This window comes from Fopius arisanus, unplaced genomic scaffold, assembly GCF_000806365.1.
Source record: "Fopius arisanus strain USDA-PBARC FA_bdor unplaced genomic scaffold, ASM80636v1 scaffold00025, whole genome shotgun sequence".
In the NCBI taxonomy this organism is placed as follows: domain Eukaryota; kingdom Metazoa; phylum Arthropoda; class Insecta; order Hymenoptera; family Braconidae; genus Fopius; species Fopius arisanus.
Window position 1 is genome coordinate 83,671 of NW_011887764.1, and position 27,968 is coordinate 111,638.

Here is a 27,968-nt window from a genome sequence, read left to right on the forward strand (position 1 = left end):
TTCTTCGGTGTAGTTTGTAGATAATAAATCGGCTAATCCGATAATAATTAAATTAACGAGGAAAACATTAATAATATACAAAAGCTCAACCCTGTTATCGCAAGTTCAACGTTACTAGAGGTGCTCAAAGACGTATGTGTACAAACGAAACAAAAATTATATAGATGATGAGTGATGAGAAAAATTAAATTTGATGGAATATTTATTGTTAATACGGGGTACTTAGCGGTAGATTACTCGTATAAATTATAAAAATTCAATTATTATAAGCTTCCACTTTGCATACGATGTATTCGAATGGGTCAGGCCCTCTTCTGTTTTCACATTTCAATTTTTCACATCAATGCATTACCGTCTCAAACAATAAGCTGAATTTATTCGAATTTTCTCAACTTCCTGTTTCGCTCTCGTCTTTATTATTTTATTTTTGCCATTTTACAAACGAGGTAGACATTATGCAGAGAAAATATAACGAAGTGAGAAGCTAATGAATGGTTAATAATTACTCGCTTTGACGTTTAATTCTTAAAAACTTGACTTATTCCCTAGAGCAGAAGGTCGCTACTTTGCTGCACGCGCTTTATCTATTCAGCTAGGCACCTCTCAGCTCTATATTTCTCTCTTGCTCTCTAATTTTCTACCTCTCTCTTTCTCTCTCTCTCTCGCTCTGGAAAAACTGGAGGAATTTTCGAATGTAGTTAAAACAAATTGAGCCTGAAAATTCATATGAAATAGCGCATCACCACTCAAACACGCGCCGCTGTTGAAAAATTCTGGTTGAATTGACAGTGAACGTCTTCAGAATTCGAAATATTGCCATATTCCATTGATTCAATGATCTTACCTCAAATAGATTAGGATGAGGATAAAAATTCCCTCATATCATCCCGTTATGCATGAATTTTGAAATTCATGAATAAACATTCATAGTTAAATTTTATATCCAAGTAACTAAATTGATTGATGGATTTTATCAACTTTATCAGGTTTGTGAATTAATTTTTGAAAGATTTATGTTTACCATGATACAAAGAAATACAGTAATTTTAAATTAATGCAATTCTGGGGCGACCCTTGGCTATTCCAATCAAAAAATTTTGACAGTGAGTTATTACCGTCCCGTTGAATTTACGAATTCGTCACCTGAAAAATCGTTAGACTGATGTCGCTCACTGAGGGAACATTTTTTGTCATGTTTAGCATTCACGCTTGATAAAAAAATGAGAGATAGACGAAAAATCGTACCAAACTAACGCGATAACATTTTTAACTCCGTCGATAATGAAAAAAGATATATTATATTGAGAAAAAAATAACGAAGCAAGAAATAATGCGCTTACGAGTCACGACACTAACAGAACAAATGTGTTCAGAACAGTCCTAGCTTTAAGTGGTAACGCAATTAAAACTTTTGCAGTGAACAATTGAACATGAAGAGCGAAAATAAGCTGCGATTAAGGGGTTTAAGTATTGTATGCATGCATCTTCTGGCTTATCTACTATTATTTCAAATGGGGGAGTCCAACTGACTTGAAATGTTCATATATTTATGTGCACGAATTCAATTCAACGATCCTTTGCTAGTTTGCTGAGTAACAAAAAATAATGGCAAAATTGCAATTACAAAATTATTGCGATTTCAAATGCAATGGCGCCAGGAGAAATGAAAGAACTTGATAATTTCAGACTGCTTATTCAATTGAATGGACATTTGAGAACATTCCCACAAAATTCTCGGTTAAAAAAAGAAATTTCTCTCCATGGAATAATTGTCAAGAAATTGCTAGTTGGCGAGTTCGTTGAATTGTACATTTCTTTTTATTGCCGCAAGCACACAGACCGGCATCGTTGATAAACATTGAAAGATAAAATCCGAATCACAGGGGGTGGTTAACGAGGAGAAAGGGGGGAAGGGGATGTAAATTAAAACAGAAACATGAACAAGTCACGAGAGTGGGCGACGTTATCATCGATGCAACCCTGGAATAATGGTAGTGTGATTTAAACTATAGCTCTCACTTCGATAAATTGTTGTAGACCAGTAAATTTTTCAGCTCTCTCCCGAGCAACAACAACCCGAAAATAGCAATGAATATGCGTTCAATAATGGCCCCTGCGATTTTACACCAGAAACAAATAATGTAATTTTTTAAAATGACGCGCACATTGTTACGAATATTTTTAATATATATTTAGAGGTATTGATTTTTCTTGAGTAGAAGTTCTACAGTATGGCGTGTGTAAATATAGAATTTAAATGTAGGCATCCCTAGGGAAAAAACACTAGCTGATTGATGATAACGATAGGTTAATCGAGGCTGAGTTAACAGTAACGGAGGTAATTTAATGGTTAATATTAAATGCTGGCGAGAGGCTGGGTCCCCCGTGGGCCAATATTCAATAAATATCGGTTTCGAACTCTCACCATTCATCAATAATGTATTCACCCGTTAGTTTCTCTCGTCTCTTTTTTACGCATAAAAAAGATGAAGGGAATCAAATTATCGAAATTACTCTGCACCTCTTCATCCAGAGGATTCCACAAAATAGTCAATAAATCTGAAACAGCCCGAACTAATTATTCAAAGCGGTAAAAAAAAAATCGGGCCTGATTTACAATTGTCGTATTATACGTGAAAAAAATTCAGCTTCCGAATTCAAATGTTTCCCGATATTTCACTCATGAATCGTCAATAACAAATGGCCGACTAAAATTTGTATAGCTGTTGGAGATTCCAATAATGAACAGAGACTGACGACGGATAAAAAATTATTTCCCGATATTTTGCTAATGTTTGTGAGAATTGAATGAAATTGTAAAAAATCAGCTGAACAAATCTTTCGAGATTGTACATTATTGTAATACTCTGCTCACGATCTCTCGTTACTACGTGTATTCCCCAATTTTTCCAGTCAGAATGACCTTCTGAGCTCAAATTCGGGTGATCCAATGAAAATTTAAACTCAATTTGAATGAAAATCGTTAGAAACGCACATTTGTGCTATTCAGTCTTGTCATTACGTCCATAAATAAAAAATCTGACTTATGGACGAAGTGACAAAAAGTTCAATTAGTGAATAGTCAATATCGGTAGTCAATATAACTCCACTCGGGTGAAATTACCTTATTACTAATATTAAAACAATTAACTGTTGATTAGCGTTGAGGCATTCTTCTCAAAATTCTAATTAATGTCCGTAGAACTGTTGAAAATGTTTGAAATTGAAATTCAAGCTTTATTTTATTGGCGGACAAATCTTTCAGACATCTCGAGGCTTTTCACTTGACATTTCAACAGAGTTATGACATGAAATTTAGGACCTTCAATCCCGAGCGGAGACCAACTATTCAAGTCCAAAAGTCCGCAATTTCTAATAAGAGATTATATGATGTGGCTCTACTCAAATTTCTAATCTAAATCTAATAGAAATCTAAAGAAAACCTCTGTCTACTTGACTGCAATCTTTCCTATTCCTCATTCATCCTTTTCTTGTGTACTCTTGTGTACTCTTGTGTCCTCTAATTTTCTTAAATCATGAGAACGCAACGAACATGAACCAAAGAATTCAACAAGCCAACGAATAATTTCGTGAATGCGTAAAAAATGTTATAAAGTGCCTGATATTTGAATTACCTAAATTAGTCTCCGGTATCGTACGTTAATTCACATTTTAAGTGACGGCAGTGTCAATTAGATCAATTAGGAGTGATAATACCGGAAGAATTAACGAAGCAATGAAAAAAATCATCAACTGAAAATCATACATACCGTACATCGGAGCAAATCGCGGACACGAACCAAAAATTAGAAATTTCACAGAGAAAAAAAAATAGAAAGGAAATTTGCAGGTGAAATTGACTGGAAGGAGTAAAACATGTACAAATTGAATCATTTTTGCAAACATCTAGGTTAAATCCTTCAATTTCAATTCAAATCTGAAAAAAAAAATTACTGGAGCCACCGAAATAATTACCCATTTTCCCTGAATTTTTCTGAACTAGACTTCTGTCAAATTGCATTTGTAATTCAAAGTTGAAAAAAAGAAAAATTTCCAAGTGTTTCTTTAAAGAATATCGGTGATCCGAGATTAATCCCCGGATTTTTTCCCCTCAATTTCACCGTAAATATTCTATTATTTCTTCTCAGTGCAAAAACGGAGAATATAAATAAATTCCACTCGTGCTTAAAATTATTATTAATTGCGAACCAAAGTTGAGTGATCACCACTAGCAGAAGTAATCCGAAAAAGAATTAATTTAACCAAATGGTAATAACTTGTGATTGGGCGCAGTGACGTTAGACAGATGTGATATAAAAATAAACCTAAATGATGTTGATAAAACGAATAATGTGAGCCTAGTATGCACATAGATATTATTGATATTGCGGAAATGCATAAATTGTGATACCCCCCCCCCCTTCCCAAAAAAAAAGAAACTCGACTGATATTTACAGGATATTGTTCCGTTTGGATCTCCCAAGACACCCGGGGTATTCAAAAGCCATAAAAGACGCAGAAGAAAGGGGAAAATTCCCTACGTGGAAAGCCCGTGAAAAAACGATAGATTAATCCAATTAGACTCGACGAATAATGAACCCAGCCACACGTGCATTTCACACACACACACAAACTTGATTACAATTAATTAAATATGCCACGATGATAAATCATAAAAACAAAATTCCCTATAGAAGAGCCGCTACAAGTTATCAAAACTATCGAATTGAATTCAACGACATTGAATAAAAGAGATAATTGAGTTTATGGACGAGACGATAGTTTACATGATAAAATATACTCATATTTTCTAGCTTTTATTTAAGAAGAAAAAAACGCATATGAGGAATGAAAGAAACAGCATCGAGCGTCGGCTGAAGGCGCGTCGAGCAACGCGAGGGTTAACTATATTTATAGAAAATATGTTAATAACTCATTATTGCCGAGAATTATATAGAAGAAATATTTAAAACAAAAAAAAATACAAAAACACTTAAAATTAGTTGAATTATGATAAACGACGTAGTGATTATTCCACGCGTATCGATACGCGATCGCGGCGCATGGTCTACAGTACAGACTGCAGTAAAAATGCGTAATGAGGATTAAAACAAATATTACGAATATATGGAATAATGAATAACGTAAAATTTACATGCGTATATTGCATTGAGTAAGTGCATGGTGAATAATAAAGAGAGAGGATTGAGAATAATAGCGAAAGCAACTGATTTTCGAATAGAAAAACGATGAAGCAATTAAAAATTAATTCATTATATCTTTGCATGACTAAGTAGGGCTGTACTGCCATCGATGCAATACGAAAGCATTATAGTGCTATCTAAAAATCAAGGAAATACCGTAATAAACAGTAATGAGAGAGGAAGATAATAGTGATTATTAACGATTGGAAAGATTTAGGAGACACACCAGATATGTACGACGTCATAACATTATTCTAATAAGCAGTAGTGCTAAATGTATTTAGCATTTACGTAGACTTAAACTAATTATGCCTAAGGTAAGCGCGATTGTTCGAGGATTACTATGTTTTTAAGGCTTTATTTGAGCTCAAAATTTTAAATTATCGCTGAGTTCGTAAATCGGTGAGTCAACATTTAATTATAAAAATTAAATCGAACATCGCTTGCTTGCAAGGTAGTGATATAATGTAGAACTGTCAGGGAATTTCCTCTGATGCTCGCTGAATTGCCCACTCTTGGAAAATCATGAGAAATAGATTCACTCCTCACCCCTGCAAAGTATTTCCTCATATAAATTCGTTATTGATTCACAGGTCATAAAATACATAAATTAACGGCGAACATCGGAGGGACCACTCCCGATACTAGAGCATGGTGTGAAACAAAAGAATTAAAAAATTGAAAAAACGATAGTGACGCTAGATTTATTAAACTTAAGCTTGATTCTCGCTAAGGAGATAATTATATTATTGTAACAAATATTTACATACGTTTGTATTATTTGTAATAATAGTGCTAATACAAAACTCCACTGAATCGACTCGTTGCAAGGAAAAACGACATTACGCACCGAAATGAATAACGAGATAAATTATTCAATCTAAAGGGGATGATGACGTTGTTTTTCAGTCGTCGATTGAACATTGGGCAAATTCTGTTGTAAAATCGATTCCCCGTGATTTTTGTAATTCAGAATTACGTCTTTATTCATTAAAAGTCCAGCGTTACGAGAATAATCGCGGGTTCAGTACGTCATGTGCAGAAATGAAAATGAAAAACTGATGAAAATGATAAAACGATGGAACGACGTGTTGAAAAATGAAAGAAAAATAATGATAACCAAAAATATGCAAAAGCGACTTTACCCAACCCGACATATGCTTTTAAATAGTGTTGGATGGTAATGTTATAACAAAAAATGGGAAAAACGTTAATTGAGCATTGTTATCTATGTAATACGACATAGGATGTTTTGTATTATATTTTCATAATAAATAGAAACGTAGAAAAAAATGTATTCATCACACCTGTCTTGAGGTTCATTGTGTCGATGCTCTTATTGCTGTCCATTAATCATCTCTTTTTTTTTGTCAACCTCTGGGCTAAATGTACGTGTGAAAATTACAGTTTGAGCATTTGGGCCGAGTTGAATCGATTTCGTGGACAATTAAGGTCAGTTGTTCGCACATGCTCGATTCCAGGCGGTGAATTTTTCTCCATCGGTCTATACGGTGGAAAAATTGCATAAAAATCCGTGGAATTTCGATCATTTGTTGCTGATACTTGTGAATTAAGTCTCAATTTGATCGAAATCTCCATCTCCTCACCAAAATGTGCAGCAAATAATCAATATCATTTTTTCTCATCAACCAATTGATGGCGTTAACTGATCGTTGAGACTTGTAGCTCCTGCAGTTGTTTCTAGTTCGCTGGCAGAATCAACAGAGGAAATAGCTCGAAAGCTGTTGCTCCGAATCTTCCCCTTAAATCTTGTGCTACGAAAACCCAGAAATTCATCTCGTGGCTGAAAGGCGTCATACACAGCATCAAGTGGCATTTTTTTTTTCTTGTCTCCAGTTGAAGCGAGTGTGCATCATCTATACACCTGGTCACGTACTCCCACTCGATATAGAGCAACCTAAACCGTTTCCCTCGTGAAGGAAACAGTATTTTCTTTCTGGAAAAATTATGAGGGCTAGGAGTTATGACACTCCCGCGTCTCATAAAGATGTCAAAAATAATTTTTAAATAAGATCCTTCATTATTCTACGTTTCAGGAAACACGAACCCTTATGGTAATGAATATCGCCCTTGGAAATATTTCCCTTGACATTTTTTCCAGGTAAATTTATTCGAATATTCAGGGATTCATGCAATTTTTTATGAAACAGACGCTGTTAAATCATTGTTATTGAATAATAATCGATGGGTCATCATTATACCCACTGTTGATACTTAAATAACTGATATCCATTGAGAATAATATGGAGGAAGTATTAAAAAAAACACATTAAATAATACGAATTACGATAACCAAAGCCATTACTCGACGCAGAGCGCTGTGGGTGTTTTAAAAACTGTAGTAGAAGTACCTAATGACGATAAAAACAAATATTACGCGTATACAGAAGGAACAGTAAAAAATTTGCATGCACATATTGCATTGAATGCACCCATAGTGACTAATAAAGACAGAGAATTGAAAAGATTTACGAGAGCAATTCATCGTCGAATAAAAACCCAATGGATCAATTAAAAATGAGTTCAATGGCCATTGGAGAATTACAAAATGGAATATACTATCAGCGAAGGAAGAAAACATCATAATCAGACAGCAATGACAAGTATCAACGATTGAGAACATTCAGGTCATGGTGGTGAATATGATGAATATGTCATGTGATGAATATGTGGAGAAGTCAGAAGTTGTATTTATTATCTTTCGTATGAATCATTCATATTTCAATGTTCTCCAACAGTCATCATTGGTATGAGGTTCCATAGTTTTCCACGAGTCATCATTTATTATCGACGTGCATTAGTAAAGCATTGGATAGAAAAAAATTATTCCTGAATTCTAGGTCCGGAGGAGATATACCCCCCATGTTCCAGTAACCGTTAATTCATTTACATTAGCAATTGCAATCTCTGTAATTAGTACAAACAATGGTAATCGAACAGCGTATGTAATATATCGAGTGAGTAAGCATTATACAGCTGGATTATGTTGGGGCTTTGATGGCTTGGCCCATGGTCGGCAGAACGTGTCGAATGTATCGTACATGTGTCCGGTGCCAAATGGATTGAACACGTCTTGCTCGTAATCCATTGACCTTATATTTTATAGGTAATGGAGCAAATTGTTTATTGAAAATCATTTCTATCCATCCTCCGCCCCCGCTTAATTTCCATAATCAGGGAAATTCGGTAATCAGTATATAAGACCTCCGATGAATTTTTCAGCGAATTTAATTAAATCGCCGACTAATTACACAACTAGATGGAATTGAGAATAAAATTCAGTTGGACTTAATTAAAAGATAAATTAAAAGGGGAGGCCAGATCCTATGAAGATTTTTATCAGGTGTGTAGTAATCGAATTTAACTTAATTGATATGAATTATTAAAATCGTAAACAATCCATTGTTTCGACCGGTGAGAAACAAAAATCAAATTTATGGAAAAAAAATTGGATGAGGCATATAAATGCAGCTGAACTGGAACAGCAGAAATATGTAATTTCCCATGGGAAAATGGGAGACATGAGAATACTCCATAGAATACCAGAACTTGAATAATTAGCTGATGGTTATCGTCAATGTCCTACCTAACTTATGGATACAATTCATTGAATATCACAATGAATCGTCCGTAATCCTCATTATTCTAAACTTTGCTCGATCCAATTATAGTAGTACGAGTTGCGGTAAGATACAAAAGACAAGATTGCTCGCCTAGAATCTTGAAAATGATAGTTTTGCAGTATAAAATAATTTTCTTCAAAGTTTAATTACTTTGGTTGCAAGAGATAGCCTCCATCCTTCTCACTGTGTTATAGGATCTTCAGAACTGAAGTATCTGGTGCTCCGAAACGTGCGGAATGAGAGGACTGGAGCTCTTGTTACGAAATAATTCCGTCGGAATATTAAATATTTCCGCAGTGACCCGGGAAATATTGCAATGTCGGAAGGAGGTACAGATTTTTTATTGTTGAGTCGATGATGAATACCAACTCTCCCTAACCAGAAGTAAGACTACATTTCTTCTAAACAAACGAAAATAAGTTGGAAATAATAAATCCAGAACTTTCCGTGAAATTTTACGTGACAATTTCTTACTTTTTTCAGTGATGAACATGAGAAATTACTGAACGTTTAAGATTTATTTTCGTTCATTTCTCCAGCACTACCGGAAAACAGCTCCATATGTCGCATTACGTGTATTGTTCCGCAATTTAAAATAAAATATTTCTCTCCTCGTATTGCATTCCATAAACATGAAGTATCAACAATCATCTTTACCCGTCACTAATTACAAGTATGGCTCATTGTTTCAGTCATAATTAACTGAAGAATCTGTTCGGTACGATTTTCATTCCTCAATTTTCCAAATTTTCACGGAGTAATTAAACCCAAATATTATTTTCCATTGATTTTTCCATCACATCTAGATTCCGATCCCTTAAAATTCCAATGAACTCCGATTAATCGTCATTGGTATCAATAATCGCGAGGATTAACATTTAAAAAATACGTGCAAGGTAAAGATATAGTGAATTCCCAACGACTCAGTAGTTACGGATAGACGAAGGACAGTAAACTCCCATAATGGCGCCAAAAATATCTCCCCAGTATTCGATATTTCCTATAAAGCGTTCAATGCATCTGTCTTTCAGCCTTGAATCTGTGGCCTCCAAAAATATGCAAGTACCTCCTTGCATCGACATACGTGCCAAGATCATGATTCTTGATAAGACAGTGCAAACGCCGACGGAATTGCAAACAGCAACCGTAATTCTGTCAAAGATGCATCCGCAGTTGCGATTAAATCATCCCTCTTATTTTGAGATAAACAATAATAAATATTTTGAAAATTCAATTTAAAAGGTATTCTCCCACTAGAATGGCCCACCTCATATCGATAATTACTGTTTCATTCGGAGCTAATTATATTCCACGGTCACAATGACGAAATAGAAGGTGGCAGCGCTTCGATCAATAAAAAAATTCAAGTGCGTAGCGATTAGAATACATCATTAGTTTATCAAAGTCTGTATGTCATTGTCATCGTAAACACGTAAGCATACGAATCATCGACTATTTCCCGATACGTTCGATGTAAAAAACGAATGTGTTAAGTGGCATTTGTAAAAATCACATTGTCAGAAATAACGCAGGTGAAAAAAACGAATAATTATCAACCAATACTCAGGAACGTTTCCATCAGGATAAGGCAACGATTTCTCCCTTCATCATTAGACTAACGAAGGTGAGTTTTTTTCCATTGATCGAGTGATTAACTAATATTAAAAAAGTGAATTTGGTATTTCCTCTCAATGATAATGTGATGTTCCACTTATTTTTCAAATAGACGCAATTGTGATCGAATGTTTAGACAATCGAGGCGTGAAAGACCTTCTCAATCTGTCCCCAGTCACAATGAGTCAATGACAGCGCAGCACTTATAGCCCATGTTAATTGATTTATCGTTATTGATTTGAAAGTTTCCACAGCAAACCTTGGACGTTACTTTTTTATGGATCCTCTCAATTAATTTATGATGTTGCCCCTTCAAACATGAACATACCTCAGATTTCACTGAAGATAGTGTCACTGTATATTCTCCATTGATAAGAAAATCAGAACAGATGGAATATTGGTGAATAAGACCAGTCCTCAACTTACAACCGGTAAATGAACTCAAGCCCGAGGAGAAGGGTGATCGTTAAATTGATTGCTCAGAGACAAAGCGGTTTAGGATTTACGCAATTCTCTTGTGACTTATTTCAAGATCAGTGAAATCTCCTGTTTCAACGGATCCAATTCATTCAGTTGTGCAGTGTCTCTTCAGGTCGACCGATCTTTTCAACACCTGAAATTTCGTAAGTCACCATAAGTCCCAAGTAAGCCAGATCAAATTATTACCAAGCGATTGGTCAATGAGATTATTCCTCTCATTACTTAAGCGAAGAAACTATTATCACTGGCCTGCATTATTTTGAAGAATGCTGCGATAGTCTTGTCCCTCCCACTGGAGTACAAACAATTGCACTTATCTCACATTTTTTCATTAGTCGTTCCGTTGTTTTTATTGGTGCAAAGGAGGAGTTACAGATGCTCCTGCAGTCTCAACATGCCAGTGTTTAATGATGACCGTAATCTCTCGGTACTGAGCGCGTTTTAATAACTGAGCGCCACGAAATTGACGCAGTATCGGGTTAAGCCTCGTGATTTGACACATACATAGATATTCCACAATGAGTTGTATTCATGGTTGGTCGACAGATAAAACCCACAACTTGGGCAATATCTCGTGCTCATTGTCGCCATTTAATCGGGGGACAGTGGTTCGTTTAGCCGTAATCAGCTGTAGCTCAGTTGATTTGTTTAAAATACAGTTAGTCCCCGGATTGTTCTCCGGATTTATTTTGTTTGAGTTGCTACTTGTTCACTTATCAGTGTCACATAGGATCAAGTGCTGACAGACAATTTGTCAAAGATGGAGACAAGCAGTTTACTTACAGATAAATCCTACTTCGGTCTTGGTAAGATAACGAATTCCCAGCATCCACATGTTTTCCGCATGTATGGAACAATGGATTTTACATCTTGCGTTAATCCTCGGAACGTAGGAGGCGCAAGGTTGATAAATGGTTTGTGCATGTTTGATGTTGAGGTCACAGCGACTTCGAACTAAACTCATTTTTATCGAATTCTATTTACTCATCTTTGACATTTTGCATGGGGTTTTCTAGGGAGAGAATCGTTTTTTTTTTAATAATTCATTGGGTTATTCTCTCCTTACAGACAACGCGGCCGATGAGATGATTAATAGCCCAGAACTTGTTGTACAACGCCCTGTCTATCAGCAGGAGGATCTCAATCGTGTTTGTAATTACGCGAAACCACGAACGACATGTAACTGTTATTTAAATAATCATGAAATAACCATAAAAATACCTCAATTTTTTCCTGGAAATTTTTTATTGAAAAATTTCTGAAATTCATGTCAACTGATTTTTCAAATTTAATTAGAAATTATGAGTGAATGATTTTTAAAGACCCCGCCACAACACTGTAATTTTCTAATTAAAATTGAATGTTGACTGTTTCGATAAATGAAATTTTTCGATAATTTGAATTGCTCTGTGTGCGGCGGATGTCAGAGATTTGTTCAGCTTCGCTCTTGCTCATTGATAAGCGCTGAAAAAAAAAGGAAAAAACCGAGTTTTAAATGAAAAAATTGCTGCAGTGAAAAAAAGGTGGAGAAAAAAATGCAGAGACTTCAATTTAAAATCGAACCTCGAAAAAACCATTCCAATGATCAGTTGGCTGTCGACATACGAGTGGAGGGAAAATATTCTAGGAGACGTGGCTGCTGGTTTTACTGTAGCTGTTATGCACATACCTCAAGGCAAGCAACTTCATTTCCGATAAGATTTAATTATTGTTCTCGGAGCTACTGATAACTTGATGGTACAGGTATGGCGTACGCGATGCTTGGAAACGTGCCACCCATCGTTGGAATATACATGGCATTCTTTCCCGTTCTCGTATACATGATTTTCGGAACATCCAGACACAACTCAATGGGTAATCCTGATGCTCCATTCAGAAATATATCAATGCTTACGTACCTCATTATCATCGCAACGGAGACCTGACAAAACAAGATAACATTTGTTTCTCATACTCAATTCAGATTTAATCGCTTCTTTACTACAGAATTCTGATCTGTAAATATATGACTCCGAGATAAAGTCCGAGATAAGAGAATTGCTAAATTTACAGTAAGAAAATACGAGAAAAATAACAGTAGAGAATAAAAAGAAGAGAAGTTTTCCATAAAACTTATTTTCCTAAAATGTTTTCATTCTCCAAGTTGTTAGTTTTCTAGTCTTCCATGAAGAACGGGTATAAATTCACAGGTTTTCCCTTTCCCCATGCATTTGCTACAAAATTTCCAAGAGAAATGAATGAAAAAATCGAACAGAGTTTCCTCTCACATGTTTTCATGTGCAAAACCAGCTCTTTCCATGCATACCATTATACCCGAATATGAAACAAATAGAAAACACTAGATTTCCAATTCATTCAAGCTACACCTGCGCATTCCGTAATTAGCATAAATTACAGAGGTCCTACGAAGGCGATACAATTATCAGATATTAATGTCTCGGATGCAGGTACATTCGCTGTTATTTGCATGATGACGGGAAAAGTTGTATTGGCCCACAGTAACGGTGAAGTTATCCAAGCAAATGTAACATCAGTGAATCCTGAATTATCCGATAGTCATCACTACTCGGCTGTGCAAGTTGCAACGATCGTGACACTTGGGGTTGCAATATTACAGGTATAAGATATTAATCTATTTACTTAGCCCTAGATTTCCATTTGTACGATATAACCACTCAACATGTACTCAAATGAAATCCCTCTCTCATCTTCACTCGTCCCAGTTGGCAATGTACGTGCTGCGTCTAGGTGTGATATCTTCACTTCTGTCAGAGACTCTGGTCAGCGGTTTCACCACTGCAGCAGCGGTTCACGTATTCACATCGCAAATCAAGGACCTCCTGGGTATACACCTCCCCAGGCGCCGTGGTCTACTCAAAGTGGTTTACGTGAGTATTTATTCAACGTTTTAATTACGTCATTGGTTAAGAATTTTAAGCATCATTTTTGCAAAATTCTTGGCTATTCCGTATGTAAAACACTAAATATGCGAAATATATGTTCGTTCAGATTTCCTTTCCTTCCTTTCTATTCCTCCTCAGGTTTTTACTTCAATTTTCCATTCCATCCCCTCACCCCGCACCGCGTCCGTCTATGTAATAACTTAATCATTAGCATATATATTTTTTCCGTGAGGGATGTCCTACTATAAAATTAATCGTCAATCACTCTATGTTATTAAACGCCAGGAAACCATTGGTAATTGAAATTAATGAGCGATAGTATTAATTTGTTAATTATATTTGAAGTTTTACTGTAATTTATTCCTTGCTCTGAATTTCTTATGTGTTATTCTTGACGATTGAATAATGTATTATGTTTGTTGTATTATTCTCATTAAATATTCTCTTACGGCAAGAAGTATTACATTTTTCTGCCCAGGTAATACCGAAGTGTGTTACAGATAGAGACAGGTGAGTTGCGACTGTAATACCCTAGAAAATAATAAAACAAGCTTTGAACATAAGCTTCCTGCTATTTCACAATTAAACCAATTCAGTGCGGCACACATTTATGTTTACGAATGTTTTTCCGGCATTCGTCAAGTGACAAATACACAGGAACAAGAGCCTCCGGGCAATTTTACAGCCTCCAGGTGTCTCGTTCAGAGCGAGTAAGAGTTTTAATGATCCAAGACGTGACTATCAACGCGCATAACGTCATTTTCACTTTCTTTCGTCTCCTAAATGAGTACTCAATGCTCCTGGTGTTACGGAAATAATTACACCGATAAGAAATTTTAATTTTCCACATTATGTGTCATTTTACGACGTCAAGTAGTCGAAATTGATGAAAACATGAACAACTCACATTAAAATGATATATTTCATTCGCAGACTTATTATGACGTCTTCAATGCCATTGACGATATTAATATCGCGGCTATGGTTATTGCTGGTATAACTATTATAGCTGTCGTATTCAATAACGAAGTTCTCAAGGTTGGTTTTACAAAAAATTTGACCTTTCCCTAGCAATAAATATCCCGAGCTCCTTTTATTTTGATTATTTATTGCAGCCCAGAGTTTCCAGATACTGCGCTTTTCCCATTCCAATAGAAATGCTCGCTGTGGTGATTGGAACTGTAGTTTCTGTTCAAATGAACCTCCATGATGTATACAATGTATCCATAGTGGGAGACATTCCAGTCGGGTAAATAACAAAATCGATCAACTAAACAATTCATTTACCCAATTAATTAAGTTAAATAACACTAATTGGTTATTTGCCCTTGTCAGATTTTTACCTATCATACATTAAAGTTAAATTAAGTTGATAGATTCATTACGTTTCTTAACTTTTTTCAAGGAAATTTTCGTTATTTTTAATTAATTTGGACTTGATTGGAATTATTTAATCATTTTAGGCTTCCAATTCCGGAACTACCCCCTTTGGAATTATTTCCCAGTGTAATAGTGGATTGTTTCGTAATTACAATGGTATCGTATAGTATTTCCATGTCGATGGCACTGATATTCGCCCAGAAAATGAATTACGAGGTAGATGCCAATCAGGAATTGATGGCACAGGGTCTTGGAAATTTGGTTGGCTCATTTTTCTCATGCATGCCCTTCACAGCGTCATTATCAAGATCCCTTGTACAACAGACGGTTGGCGGAAAGACGCAATTAGCCAGTCTCATTTCGTGTTTCCTTCTTCTTTTTGTTTTGCTTTGGATCGGGCCATTTTTAACACCACTGCCAAAGGTAAATATTTTGTTATTCTTTTTATGGATTCTATTTAGCTCTCATTGCTCTGCAGGGAGTTCTAGCGGGAATAATAGTAGTAGCACTCAAGGGTATGTTCCTCCAAGTGAAAGATCTCTTCAAATTCTGGAGACTTTCATCGACGGACGCCCTAGTCTGGATCATCACATTCCTCTCTGTTATCATCCTCGATATTGAGTATGGGCTTTTAATAGGGGCTCTTCTCTGTTTCGCCAAGCTCATTGCACTTTCCATGAAACCGTACACTTGCAAATTAGCTCTTGTACCCGGAACTGAAATCTACTTAGATACAAATCGATACGAAAAGGTGAAACTCACAGTTTGTTACTAAATTACACTATCTGGATTTTATTTATGGCATAAAGATCGTGGGATATTTCAGACTGTTGAATTACCTGGAATTGTCATGTTCCACTACTGTGGAGGATTGAATTTCGCTTCGAAGCTTCATTTTCGTAAAGAGGTATTCAAAGCCACTGGAGTGAATCCCCAGATGGAACTAAATCGCATCTTGAAAATGGAGAGCAAAGAAAATGCATCAGAAAGCGCAAAGAATGTGGGTAATTGGTCTAAAAAATGAGCCACTGGCTCATGAATTTTTAGTTTTAATAATTGTAGTTTTTATTTATTTAAATTTTAATGGACTTATAGATAATTATTTATATATATAGTTGGTCAGTTAACAAGCAGCTCTCGTTTAATTCTATCCACAGCTCAGAGTAATTGTCCTGGACTTCTCAGCCCTCGTTCACATAGATCCAGCCGGTGTTGCTGCTCTCAGAAATCTCGTTGATGATTACATGAAAATCGACGTATCCGTTTACCTAGCTGGCTGCTCCGGTAAATAAATATTCATTATAAATCGAATGTTAATTATGATTCAGTGGTCTTTATCGACCATTGGAAAGTCCTAAACTGCACCGGAAACTCATAGGCTGAACAAGAGATTGAGACCTCAAAAACAGATGATATTTCAATATTGAGATTGGGTAACGTGTAATTACAGCCAAGGAAGTTGCACTTGATTTTCAGGTTTTGCTACCGGAAGACATGCCTGCCAGATATCTCGACATTTTACGATCACTTTTTCCAGATTTACCAACAAGTTTAATTCACATAATACCTTGCAGTATCTTCCCATTTCTCCCACATTTTAAATATTTGTTTTTTATTGAAACACTTCAGGTCCCGTTTTCGAGACGATGAGAAAGTGCAGTGCGGCAGAACGAACAACAGAAGCATTCATGATGTTTCCAACAGTCAGTGATGCGGTCAACTATGCTAGACACGAGAGTGTCATTCCACCAATCGCAATTCCATCCTCGCCACTTTGGACAACATGCCCGATGCAAAATAGTCATGAAGAAAACTGCATGAGTCGACTGTGATTTCCAATGAATGATTTTTTTCATTTCTCCCTTTCATTTTTTCCTCTTTCCCTTTTCACTTAATTTTAAAGTTAATGCGATGAATTTATTTATTTCTTCCACAAATCTCTTGTAAATATTCTGCGAATGTCATCGATATATGAATAAACGTATTCGTGCTCGAGTAAATAACGCCGATTATTTTAAATCGTCAAACTACTGTATTTTATCGAGGTGAAAGGACTATCGGCGATCATCAAAACCCAATGAATCTTCACCAAAGTTTCATAATCCCCGTCCTCATATTTGTGACTCTTATCCCCCTAACTTGATACATCGATTGCGCATACCCCGGAATGCAACCACACCGCGTAATTCTGAATTCACCATCTTCTTCCTCATTTGAATTCCGTTCATACGGCTTGAGACACCCATACTATTATCGTTAAACGATGAGACGTTACTCGAATAATTAAAAAATCAAATTATGGAGTCACCCATTGTTCTCATGATAAAAAAAAAATTCCAGATTGTTTCACTGATCAAATATTTGAATTAATCAAATACTAATGTAATTGCATTCGTGATCGTTTCAATGGAAAATCCAGGCGAAAGTTTGCCATTGGAATTTTCCCGGGTGATCGATACGAATTTTCAAAATGGCGGTGTACGCGCCTGCGTCGAATGATCTACCCAGTCACAACTACCACGTCAACTCTTTTTGTTCAACGTACTGTTGTTGCAACTGCTGTCACCGGTACACTTTTTTAATCATGGCATCGTTAATTCAGTCAATAAAGTCTATACCCACGCACATGGTAAGTTAATATATGACTGCTGGTATTTTTACGTTAATATTTAAGGGAAAAAGGGTAAGGAACGTGTTATTAAACAACTCAACTGTCTTGAAGAATCTTTTGAAGGCGTTCGTTTGAGGTTAGAACACTGTTTACCGTATGCCACTGCAAGCTAAAAAATTTCTGGATTTATGCACCAATCAACCCTTATCCAACATACTTCTCCATCCTCGAGGATATTTTTATTCTATCCTCATTCAACGAAGCCATTTAAATGTGTAGACCCTCTTTCTTCAATTTTGTAACAATCAGCCGTACGTCAGTAATAATCCATAAAATTGGATTATTTTGTCTCAGAAATAGGGGAGGAGAAAATATCTTTAAATTTTCTCATAGAATTTGGTCTACAGCAACATCTGATATTTATTCATTATTTGCAGGACTATGAAGGACAGGCGAGGGCTGAAAAATTGTCCAGGATCATTGTCACTCTTTTTGGAGTGAGTGTCCTATTTATTGGGATTTAAATTTGTTTATGAACGGGTGTTTTATTATTATATTATCTCCTTTTCAAGTTTGTAGGACTGATCTGGGGATACGCTATCCAAGAATTCTCTCAAGCCCTCTACATCCTGGGGGCTGGCTGTGTGATGGCTGCTATAATAACTGTTCCCCCTTGGCCAATGTACAGACGCAATCCTCTGGACTGGCAGAAGCCCCAGACAGAAGCCTTATCGAAGAGTAAAAAGAAGAAATAGTCACTTCCATTCAATATTAATTGTTTTCTACTCTGAGCATTTAAAATTGTGAATATTATTATCTTTAATCATTAAATACACGAGATGTACAAAAAATAACATTCAACGTGTGAAATCTACACTCTGGGGTAATCGCCCTGATCTGTGCATTTATCACAATATATTTCATTATTCCTGGAAGGCTGTTATTACTCAACTCTTATACCCAATTTTATTTCATATTTAATATAAAAATCGGTCACGCGTGTGCACCACAATTAAAACATGGGATAACACCACTCAGTTGCTATTGGACTCGTTCCAGATTCCTGCACTTTCATCGGCCACGTTTCTTTATTTTCTCCTCTTGTCGCAGACGACTGGAAATATTTTCCTCGAAAAAAAAAAACACGGAGAGAAAAAACAATCGTAAAACGAAGATGAAGCATACGTGACTTTCACAATGAACCACAAGACTAATTTGTTTGGGGGATGAAGCTCGGTCATTTTGTTGCGCAAGATTTTTTTTATGCATGAGAAAAATGATGAGTACGGAAAGTTCGCCCTGGTAAAATGGACACGCCTTGTGAGCTCCCTCTCCGAAGGGAGAGGGGCGTCGGATATAGGTATATGAAAGAATACGCTGTGGAATTACGAAACACTTTCACTCGTGTATGATGGATAACGTTTGGGTATTCAAAACCCAGTACTTCCTGCATTGGAATAAAAGAAAAAGCTCGGGGATTAATGTTTCATTCTGTGATTTTTATTTTTTTTTCGAATTCTACCCTTGATATGTATGATGAAGCTAAACCAATGGATCAATGAGAGTTGTATGAGTCATCAGGCATATGGGGTGAGTAATGATGAGTCGAGTTTAGGTCGAGTATTGTATCAATTATTAGGAATATATCGATTTCCGAGGGTAGGCCTTTGATCGATTACCCTCGCATTGAAAATCCAACCATTATCAGTCGTGAATTCCGGGAAGAGGATCCACCCGTTTCAGAACTGAAGCAGCGGAAGATTCAATGGGAATTTTTTACACTTGCACAATTACGACTGCAAATGTTATTTAACAGCGGAAGAGTTTACATTAATTGAAAATTTAGACACACCCCTGCGAATTGGGATTGGTGAATGCTATTCTAGAAATCGAATGTTTTTTGAGTGAATCGAAACCGAGTCAGGGGCAATTTACCGAATCGTTTACGCTCACTCCACGTAAAATGTCGCCGTTAAGATACTATATATTTTTTGGAATAAATGTTACAAAATCATTACTGTAACGGTGAAATAAGCCCAGTGTGACTCCCCTTTCCACAGGCACGTGGAATATTTAGAGCTACGCAAACCTCTGCCACGTAACTACATATGCACGCACCGTTTCCTTGCTTTTTACGTAATTCGGTGAAAAATAAAGTTATCCACTGGGACCGGGATCGGCGGTGGGTGCTTTTGCACTCCTATCCCTGAACGAGATATCCCCAGTGGCGGACACTAGTCTCCCACCCGGTTTTCGTGTCGAGACCCACCTTTATAAACCCATCGCTGACCGCTAAACAACCAGAACTGTATCAGCATTTGCTAAAAGTATTGCCAATTATTGACTCTCACAAACAAACATGTACTCTTACACCTTTGCTGTGAGTTTTTTTTATTTTCCGTATTGACTATTGATTTTAATTATTCTCCTCCACCAATCATTTGTCAAGTACCAAGTGAAGTGTTATCGTGATCCTTCCACATTGTCCATGTAATCTTGAATTTTTTCCTTCCGGACATTCAAATCGCCACTCATACATCGATTTTTCGTTGTAAATTCAGAAAATATATGGCCCTGGCAGTGAATTAAGAAATTTGCTCCTTACGTTAATCTTTTTGCGTGCAATTATTTCAGATCAATTTCTAGAGTTCAATATGAAAGTCCTAACACTATTATAATTTTATTTGCAAAATTCATGCGAAGATGAATTGAATTATTTTCAGACTTTCCTATTGAAAAGGAAATTGATAAAATTAAGTGAATTAGCATGCCACCTTGTCGGTTTGATTCTCCGGGAATTACTACTCGGGTCACGTAAGAAAGTCGTGCATTTTCACCCATCACATGAAATACCCAAATTAGGATATTTTGTAGGCCTTACAATTGTCACGTAATAGCAAAGCGTGCCGCTGAAATACTGGTTAAAATTCATCAACTCATTGTCATTACAATTTCATTGATCTCTTTTAGCTGATTGCGTGCGGAATCTTAGCTGCTGCTCTTGCGGCACCCGCACCAGGATGGGGACACCATCAGTAAGTAGAGAATCTGGAGAATAATTCACTTGAGAATATATGAACCAGGAGATTTGTAGAGTTGAACTGATATTTTTTGTAAAGCCAGCACGTGAAAATCCATGTGCCATACCATGTGCACACAGTACATCATCATCACGTGAAGAAAATTCACGTGCCGGTTCATCATGTTGAGAAGGTCCATGTGCCGGTTCCCGTTCATCACGTCGAAAAAGTCCATGTCCCGGTGCCCTACCCCGTAATCGAGAAGGTGCATGTCCCGGTTCATCATGTTGAGAAAATTCACGTGCCCGTTCCCATTCATGAGCCCATCCACGAGCCCATCCATGAGGAGAAGGGATGGTGGTGAAGAGTCTGACAGAGAGTTTCAGTTCTCTACGCATGATGTCATTTACGTAAACAGTAAGTGGTTACGTATGTTCGAGATTGATTTCACAAGGATAATTAACTTAATCTGAAAATCAAACAAGGAACTGTTAAAAATTTCTTGATATTTCAATCACAAATCCATCGGAATTTCCAATTAATTGGAGAATTTCAATTTAAATTAAAAACGCTCGCTACATTCTTCATTTTTCTTGAAAATTCGAGAAAAACGGGGTTTTCATGTTTCATGATAATTAATTATTCAATGAAGAATTCTGGTGAAATTCCATGCGACTGTATCGTTGTAAAACATTTCAAGCGTTTTTGGTTGAAATATGGAGTGTAATTTTCCAACAGCGAGAAGTGTATGGAATTCCCTCCAGAAACACTTTCAGCATAATGACTTTGATGGAAAATTTAATTACAAGATTCAAACAGAATTCCATTAATTTATATTGATTCGCTCATGCTTCTAGGGATAATATGACTTGATATTAAATTTCATATAAAATTCTTCTAAATTTCAGAACCTAATCCATAGGCAAACTAGTTTCGCCATAAGCAGTATTCATCCTTTGGTGTGGTTCCACTTCAAAGACTCTTCGATGATATTTGGCAAAGACTTTCACAAAATGAGATTTCTGTGAAGTACGGGATGAAGAAAAGTTGAGCATTACTAAAGAAGATTGATATCCGGTAAACATCGGGTATAAATCTACCGAATGTACATACATTATACCCTTTCGTTACCTGAATATTTTTATTTTTTGTACGAAAACTTTTGTAGAATAAAAAAAGTATTAACATAAACAGTATAGTTTCTTGGATACATACGGAATCTTTATTAGTGCATAAATGAATCAACAAGTGGTCGGAGTTTTTCGTAACAATTTTCTTACAACTTGGAAGCTGAATTTATGAAAATATAAACAGAGTTAATAGATCCCTTCTTCTTTCTTGATCCTCACCATGATGACGACCCACCCTCGTCATGGTACTTGTGCTCCTCGCTGTGAATCGGTTTGTACTCTATTTCTTTTTTCACGGGGACAAACACTTTCTTCACTATCGTGTGGGTGTGAGTGTGGAAATGTTTTGGTACGTGAATTTTGACGTGAACGCTGAAAAGGATAAATATGAATTATAGTAATAATTGAGGAGAGAGTGCAATCCATTTTGCAGTCTAGTTTCCCAAGAAAGTTGTACAAAAAAATATTGAAAAACGAGAGAAATTATATTTTAAACTTTTAAAATCGATAATTAAGCATAAATCATTTCAACTTCAAGAATAAACCTTCGGAAATTTTTTAATGTGTTGTAAAAATTGTTATAAACATTTGCAATCCAAGGACTCGGGTGCGTCTCAATTAAATTCCGAAAAAGAAACAGCCATTTTTCACGAAAAATGTCTATCCGGACTTTTTGCTCAGCACGAGTTGCGCGAAATTACCAAATTCCTCATGAATATTCAACAAAAAAAATCTCTTCAGTTAAAGAGTTATGCAACAAATGAAATGGAGATCAATTCCCTTACTGGTGGGATTCCCCTGGAACAGGCGCAGCAGTCGCAAACATCACCACGAGAACCATCAAGACAAGTATCTGCAATAATTACAGTGAATTAAAGAAACCAACATATGCGAACTCTTTCTATAATCACGGCTTGGAATTGTTCAACTTTTTGTTTCGTCGAATAACTGTATTTCCACGGTGAATTACCGTCGAACTGTCATAACATCTTATGAAATCAACGTATAACATAAAGACTAACTACAATTTAATTTAAATCACCGAAAGGTATTCATTGATAAAATTTCACTGGACTTGATTTTAATTTTAAACGCCGAAAAAGTGTTTACAAAATAATAATGACTAGTAGATGATTGAAAAATTTAATGAAATCCACTTGTACCCGTAACATCATATTGTTTCTCATCTCGTGCACTCTCGAATTTTCCGTAAAGACTAAACTCGATTTCGCTGCAGGCAGCCTTATAAATGTAAACATACTGTAATAATACGGGGCAAAATGGGAGCATTACTCTTCCTGATTGACTCTCACTCTCATTTCAGTGGCAACATCTGTGAAACACGCACCAGAATAAGCATCAAATGCAGATAAGTATGTTTACGATACAACGGATGAGAATTTTACTCGGAAGGAAGGGAAAGTTTTGAGGAAATACGACGGACTAAGGACTCTGGGCTTTTATGCATCAACGCGCTCACGTTACGTGTAATTCATGTACTCGAGGGATTGAATTAATATCCTTGGTATACGTCAAGTTCATTGCTCATTCAGCCATTACCGCTAGCAGGATAATCCGGCTAATCACTTCCGCAGGTGTCTAGACGTGAAACTTCATTTTTTATGGAATTATTTTTGGGTTGGGAAATTATTTCCTGATCTATCAAGACTTCCGATGGAAGGGTAGAAATTTCTATCAATCTTCATTCCTTCAAGCTCTGGTAAAACCTAATAGACGTAAAAGGTGAAAGTAAAAATGCAGAAAAAATAGTAAAATAGTATTATTTATTATTCTATGAAGATATTCGAACTGTTTATTTTTTGGGAGAAAAATTATTTTCGTGTTTTCCAGTCTATGAGACTTTTATTATTGTTTATAAGGCAAATATATGTGAAATCAAAATCAAATTAGTTAATGGAAACATTCAATTTTAAATAAAAATGACTTTCCTCCCCCGATGATCCTAGATCGACGATATTTTGCACGAAAAATTTCTGTCTCGATGTTAATCCTTCATTACATCGTAAAATTACTGTATCATCACCGGTGAATTACTCAACTTATTTTCTCTCCACATGAAGAAAGTAAAAGCCGACAATCTTCATCCTCTAAAGTGGCTTTCGAAGATAATCCAGAGACTTCGCCTCCTCAATTGCATCTCCATCCGAGTGACAATTTGTTTACGAACGGAAGTATCGATCAAAGGTTTACTTTCCCGTAATGATATAGTGATCTCATCAATTGCCCATTAGAACAGAAGGCGGTGAAATGCTATCCCACCACAGCCTCTCCAACAAATACGCAAACATTTTATCCATAAAAATCCATGCACACGTACACACTCTCTTTCACCTTCATCCAGACATAAGTGCGAGGGCTTTCCATTTCAAGTAAATCTCTCACGCGATGAGCGATAGAAAATTTTCCGACTGTGCAAAACAGTACATTCAATGCTTTCCTATTTCCTACTCCAGCTTTGCCTCCTTTTCTTTTTCACTTCAATTTTTCTGTCATCTCTAATTGCAATGGGAGCCTGTCGCTCTCTAGATATGGGAAATTGTGTGAAAACTCGTAAACAATCCCAGGAGACAATGTCTCCCAGCAATTGTGCGCTTCTCCTTCGTCCAGGATGAATGGGGAGTATCAACGAGACTAGGGTGTAAAAAAAATATAAAAAGTTTATTACAAACACAGAAACAAGTAAACACGAATATGTACAGGTGAATTATGTTACAACCAACAAAATAAAATTACAAATAAAACCTAGAGCATTGGCAGAAGGATTTCTGGGAGGAGAAAGGAAGTGATCATGACACGTGTGGGAGCGGTATCGATTGATGATGGACGGAATTTCACGTCAGTGAAACTTTTTTCATCCTTGCACTTTCACAAAGATGACCAGTGCCCCAAGACTAAAACAGAATCCACCGTGGGATGGACACGTTTCAGCGCCGGAAGGCCGTATTCGTGAGAAGTCCAATGTGAAGGGACAGGAAATAAGAAAAACAGGATACAGTACAATTCCGTTATAGCCGCTCTCGTTACTCGCACCTCTCCTCATTTTCTTTCGCCTATCTTTCAGTTCCCCGACTCTACTATACCTCCGGGCTACAATATGTAAACAATCCTTTGTTACTTTCAATGAGAAATTAAATTCCGGGGAAAATAGAGCCGAAAAAGAAATTTTTCTCGTATTTGAATTTGCTACGAAAAAAATTCACTTTACGGTCGCAAGCGCGTGGTGGGGGTAGTTTGCATATAGTCCGATTCTTCGAATTCGCTTCCCCTCAAGCCCCATACACGCGACTATAACGGCAATCTACTGTTTCTACCATGATTTTCTCCTCCCGTTGGTTCCTCCTGTCTTTTACTTCTTATGATAGCCAGAGAATCCACCCTGATCGCCATGACCACCCGATGAGTAAGAACCGCCTCCGAAACCGCCGCTGTGACCACCGGAAGAGTAGGAGTCGCCGCCACCAAAACCGCCGCTGTGACCGCCGGAAGAGTAGGAGTCGCCACCAAAACTGCCACCATGACCCCCAGAAGAGTAGGAATCGCCTCCAAAACCTCCGCCATGACCGCCGGAGGAGTAAGAACTGCCTCCGAAACCGCCGCCGTGACCGCCAGAAGAGTAAGAGTCACCGCCGAAACCGCCGCCATGGCCGCCGGAAGAGTAGGAGTCTCCTCCAAAGGAGCCATGACCTCCACCAGATGCGTAGGATCCTAGACCAGAACCGGAACTGGAGGAGTAACTCCCGCTGCTCGCGTGTGCTGAGGCGCCTCCGAAGCTACCGCCGAAGCTACCGCCGTGACCACTACAACATCAATCACTTCGATCGCAAAAGTTCTCGACAAAAAAATTTATTTATCGACGAATATGTATTTGAATTACTTCGAACAGTTGATTACTGACTAACCTGCTTCCAAATCCGGAGGATGAATCACCTCCGTGGCTGGATGGTCCACTGTAACTAGGCGGCGGTCCATAATTTGAGGAAGGTGATCCGTGACCAGATCCCCCATGGCTCGGAGGTCCATAACTCGAAGAAGGAGATCCATGGCCCGATCCTCCGTGACCCGAGGGAGGCCCGTAGTTCGAAGACGGAGGACCAAGTGAGGGTGGACCATAACTCGACGAGATATCCCCTCCGTGTCCAGAACCTCCCAAACCGCTGGCACTGAATCCACCTGAAGATCCGTGATCGTCTCCATGACCGCCACCATATCCTCCAAATCCGGAGCCTCCACTTCCGTGACCGCCACCGTGACCACCACCACCATAACCACCGGATCCAAAACCTCCACTTCCGTGATCGTCACCATGACCTCCGCCGAAGCCACCGCCAAAACCACCTCCAAAACCACCAGAACCATATCCATGATCGTCTCCAGGACCTCCAGAACTGTATCCACCACCTCCACTAGATCCAAAACCTCCGCCTCCCCCATGACCACCACCTCCTCCAGGACTCGTTATAACAATATGATCGCCTCCACCTCCTCCGCCTCCATGATGATCATCGTGATGCTTCTCCTCTATCGGTAGATGAATTTTTATATGAACACTGAAAAAATTTTACAATCCATGTACAAACAATTCGGATGAAACAAATTCGCCACGCTTTTTTTTATTTCTACAAGTAATAAAAATTGATACGTTATAGATGATTGAGCATTTTTGGATTACTCAAACTGGCTTTTTCCTCTCGCATCCAATATTATATTTGATCAAAGTATTTAATCAGCAGTTGTGAACTCACTGTTCCGTGCCAAAAGTAGCTGTTGCCACAGCAATAGTTGCAGCCAGAATCACTCCAGCCTGAAATCACGAAATCTAATTAATAACATAAACGTAGAAACTAATCACACAACTCAATTCCATGAAAATACAAGCTTACAGTGAACTTCGACGCCATGATGTCACGTTTAATCAATCAATGCTCTTTTTTAGATCAGCACCCAACACCAGGTGGATGCTCACTGTCATATATATTTAAGTCAACCTGCGGTTTATATATCCCAGACAGTGAGAAAATCATTCGAAGGGAAGGAACAGCTCTTAAACGATATTGCGGAAGTGGGGGCAATGATTATATTCGAGTGATCGTCGTTCCTGTCCTGTTCCTCATGAGGAGTTTCATTGCAGGAAGACGAGGAGGAAAAGTGAGTGCTGGAGTTGTGTGGAGACCCACACCACCGGCCGTGACCCACAGCCAGTGAAATTCGCGCTCCGGGCATTCTCCACTCAACTTGATCATTCCCATACCTCAGCTCACCATACATATCCAGACAACGTTTCGTCATTAACGCTTCATTGACGGAACAATTAGCGTCGGATCAAAAAAACTCATGCCAGAAATGGTAACATTCATTGCATAATCTGGATCAAAAATCTTCAAACAATTTTCAATTGTAAGTCTTCAAATCAGTAGCCAAATAGTCAAACGATTTAAGACGAAAAAATTAAGAAACCTACCCTTCCTGTGAAAGCTGCGTTATACTCTCAAGAGCTGATTTCAGTCACAAACTCGTTTCCGAAGAAAACCGACTGAAGCATCAACTGTGCAAACTCAAAATTTTTGGATTAGATCTAGTCGTAACTTGACTTTCCTGTATTAAAAATAAAATGCAATGTTATGTTTCTTTCATGGGTCTTTGGCATTCTTTTTCAGCTTGTTGCAGTAAAAGAGCATCATAAAAATCCAAGAAGCGTGAAAGAATAGTTCCGATTGAACTCTCAAAAGTTATTTCTAGTCTGGCGCCTGATTAAATCGAAAATCTATTGAATCATAGAAACTGTTGAATCAAGGGAAACGCTGTTATGTCTAGACGTGTTCCCCCATAATGATACAGATTAAAATGGCTCAAGGGGCTTTTGCCTTATGCACGTGCGTGTCTAGACCTATTCTATCTCCAGTTGGATTGAATCACTCAAAGCACTCAGGTGGTTTATGTCAATAACTGAACTAGTGTCGTTCA

General features: G+C 37.3%; 6 protein-coding genes across 13 annotated transcripts in view; 3 read left to right on the forward strand and 3 right to left on the reverse strand.

Annotated features, from left to right (window-relative positions):
* Positions 1-11,275, reverse strand: part of LOC105264749 (protein snail) — a 34,731-nt gene extending 23,456 nt beyond the window's left edge. The window contains exons 1-3 of one of the 2 annotated variants that reach the window (XR_892017.1): positions 11,192-11,275; positions 10,791-11,075; positions 213-5,755 (exon numbers count right to left, since the gene is read on the reverse strand). The gene's annotated coding sequence lies outside the window, so the exon portion shown is untranslated. Of the gene's footprint in view, positions 1-212; positions 5,756-10,790; positions 11,076-11,191 lie in introns of those variants that run through there. The other variant, XR_892016.1, reaches the window with a different exon arrangement.
* On the forward strand, positions 7,413-17,215 carry LOC105264747 (solute carrier family 26 member 10). Of its 7 annotated transcripts, none has more exons than XM_011301837.1 (14): positions 7,413-10,280; positions 10,416-10,472; positions 12,011-12,121; positions 12,456-12,617; positions 12,686-12,796; positions 13,390-13,559; positions 13,666-13,830; positions 14,779-14,883; positions 14,961-15,094; positions 15,309-15,648; positions 15,704-15,976; positions 16,052-16,225; positions 16,383-16,509; positions 16,855-17,215. In XM_011301837.1, the coding sequence occupies exons 3-14, from the start codon at positions 12,028-12,030 to the stop codon at positions 17,055-17,057; spliced, it is 2,058 nt and encodes a 685-aa protein (XP_011300139.1). In that variant the 5' UTR covers positions 7,413-10,280; positions 10,416-10,472; positions 12,011-12,027; the 3' UTR covers positions 17,058-17,215. The 7 variants fall into 7 exon arrangements, with proteins under 7 accessions (XP_011300139.1, XP_011300141.1, XP_011300142.1 ...); XM_011301839.1 differs by having other exon boundaries at positions 7,413-10,215; XM_011301840.1 differs by having other exon boundaries at positions 7,413-9,744.
* A 524-nt stretch (positions 17,216-17,739) lies between these two features.
* Positions 17,740-18,771, forward strand: Spase12 (Signal peptidase complex subunit Spase12). The gene is made up of 3 exons (XM_011301846.1): positions 17,740-17,854; positions 18,274-18,333; positions 18,409-18,771. The coding sequence occupies exons 1-3, from the start codon at positions 17,810-17,812 to the stop codon at positions 18,589-18,591; spliced, it is 288 nt and encodes a 95-aa protein (XP_011300148.1). The 5' UTR covers positions 17,740-17,809; the 3' UTR covers positions 18,592-18,771.
* A 1,345-nt stretch (positions 18,772-20,116) lies between these two features.
* LOC105264753 (histidine-rich glycoprotein) lies at positions 20,117-22,047 on the forward strand. Its single transcript, XM_011301848.1, has 4 exons — positions 20,117-20,216; positions 20,807-20,871; positions 20,956-21,273; positions 21,765-22,047. Exons 1-3 carry the CDS (start codon positions 20,196-20,198, stop codon positions 21,218-21,220), a joined length of 351 nt encoding a protein of 116 aa, XP_011300150.1. The 5' UTR covers positions 20,117-20,195; the 3' UTR covers positions 21,221-21,273; positions 21,765-22,047.
* Positions 22,048-22,055: 8 nt separating this feature from the next.
* On the reverse strand, positions 22,056-23,254 carry LOC105264752 (uncharacterized). Its single transcript, XM_011301847.1, has 3 exons — positions 23,150-23,254; positions 22,772-22,839; positions 22,056-22,358 (listed from the first exon to the last, which is right to left on the reverse strand). Exons 1-3 carry the CDS (start codon positions 23,243-23,245, stop codon positions 22,202-22,204), a joined length of 321 nt encoding a protein of 106 aa, XP_011300149.1. The 5' UTR covers positions 23,246-23,254; the 3' UTR covers positions 22,056-22,201.
* Positions 23,255-24,646: 1,392 nt separating this feature from the next.
* Positions 24,647-26,974, reverse strand: LOC105264754 (glycine-rich cell wall structural protein). Its single transcript, XM_011301850.1, has 4 exons — positions 26,888-26,974; positions 26,750-26,808; positions 25,907-26,554; positions 24,647-25,804 (listed from the first exon to the last, which is right to left on the reverse strand). Exons 1-4 carry the CDS (start codon positions 26,903-26,905, stop codon positions 25,354-25,356), a joined length of 1,176 nt encoding a protein of 391 aa, XP_011300152.1. The 5' UTR covers positions 26,906-26,974; the 3' UTR covers positions 24,647-25,353.
* Positions 26,975-27,968: the final 994 nt, after the last annotated feature.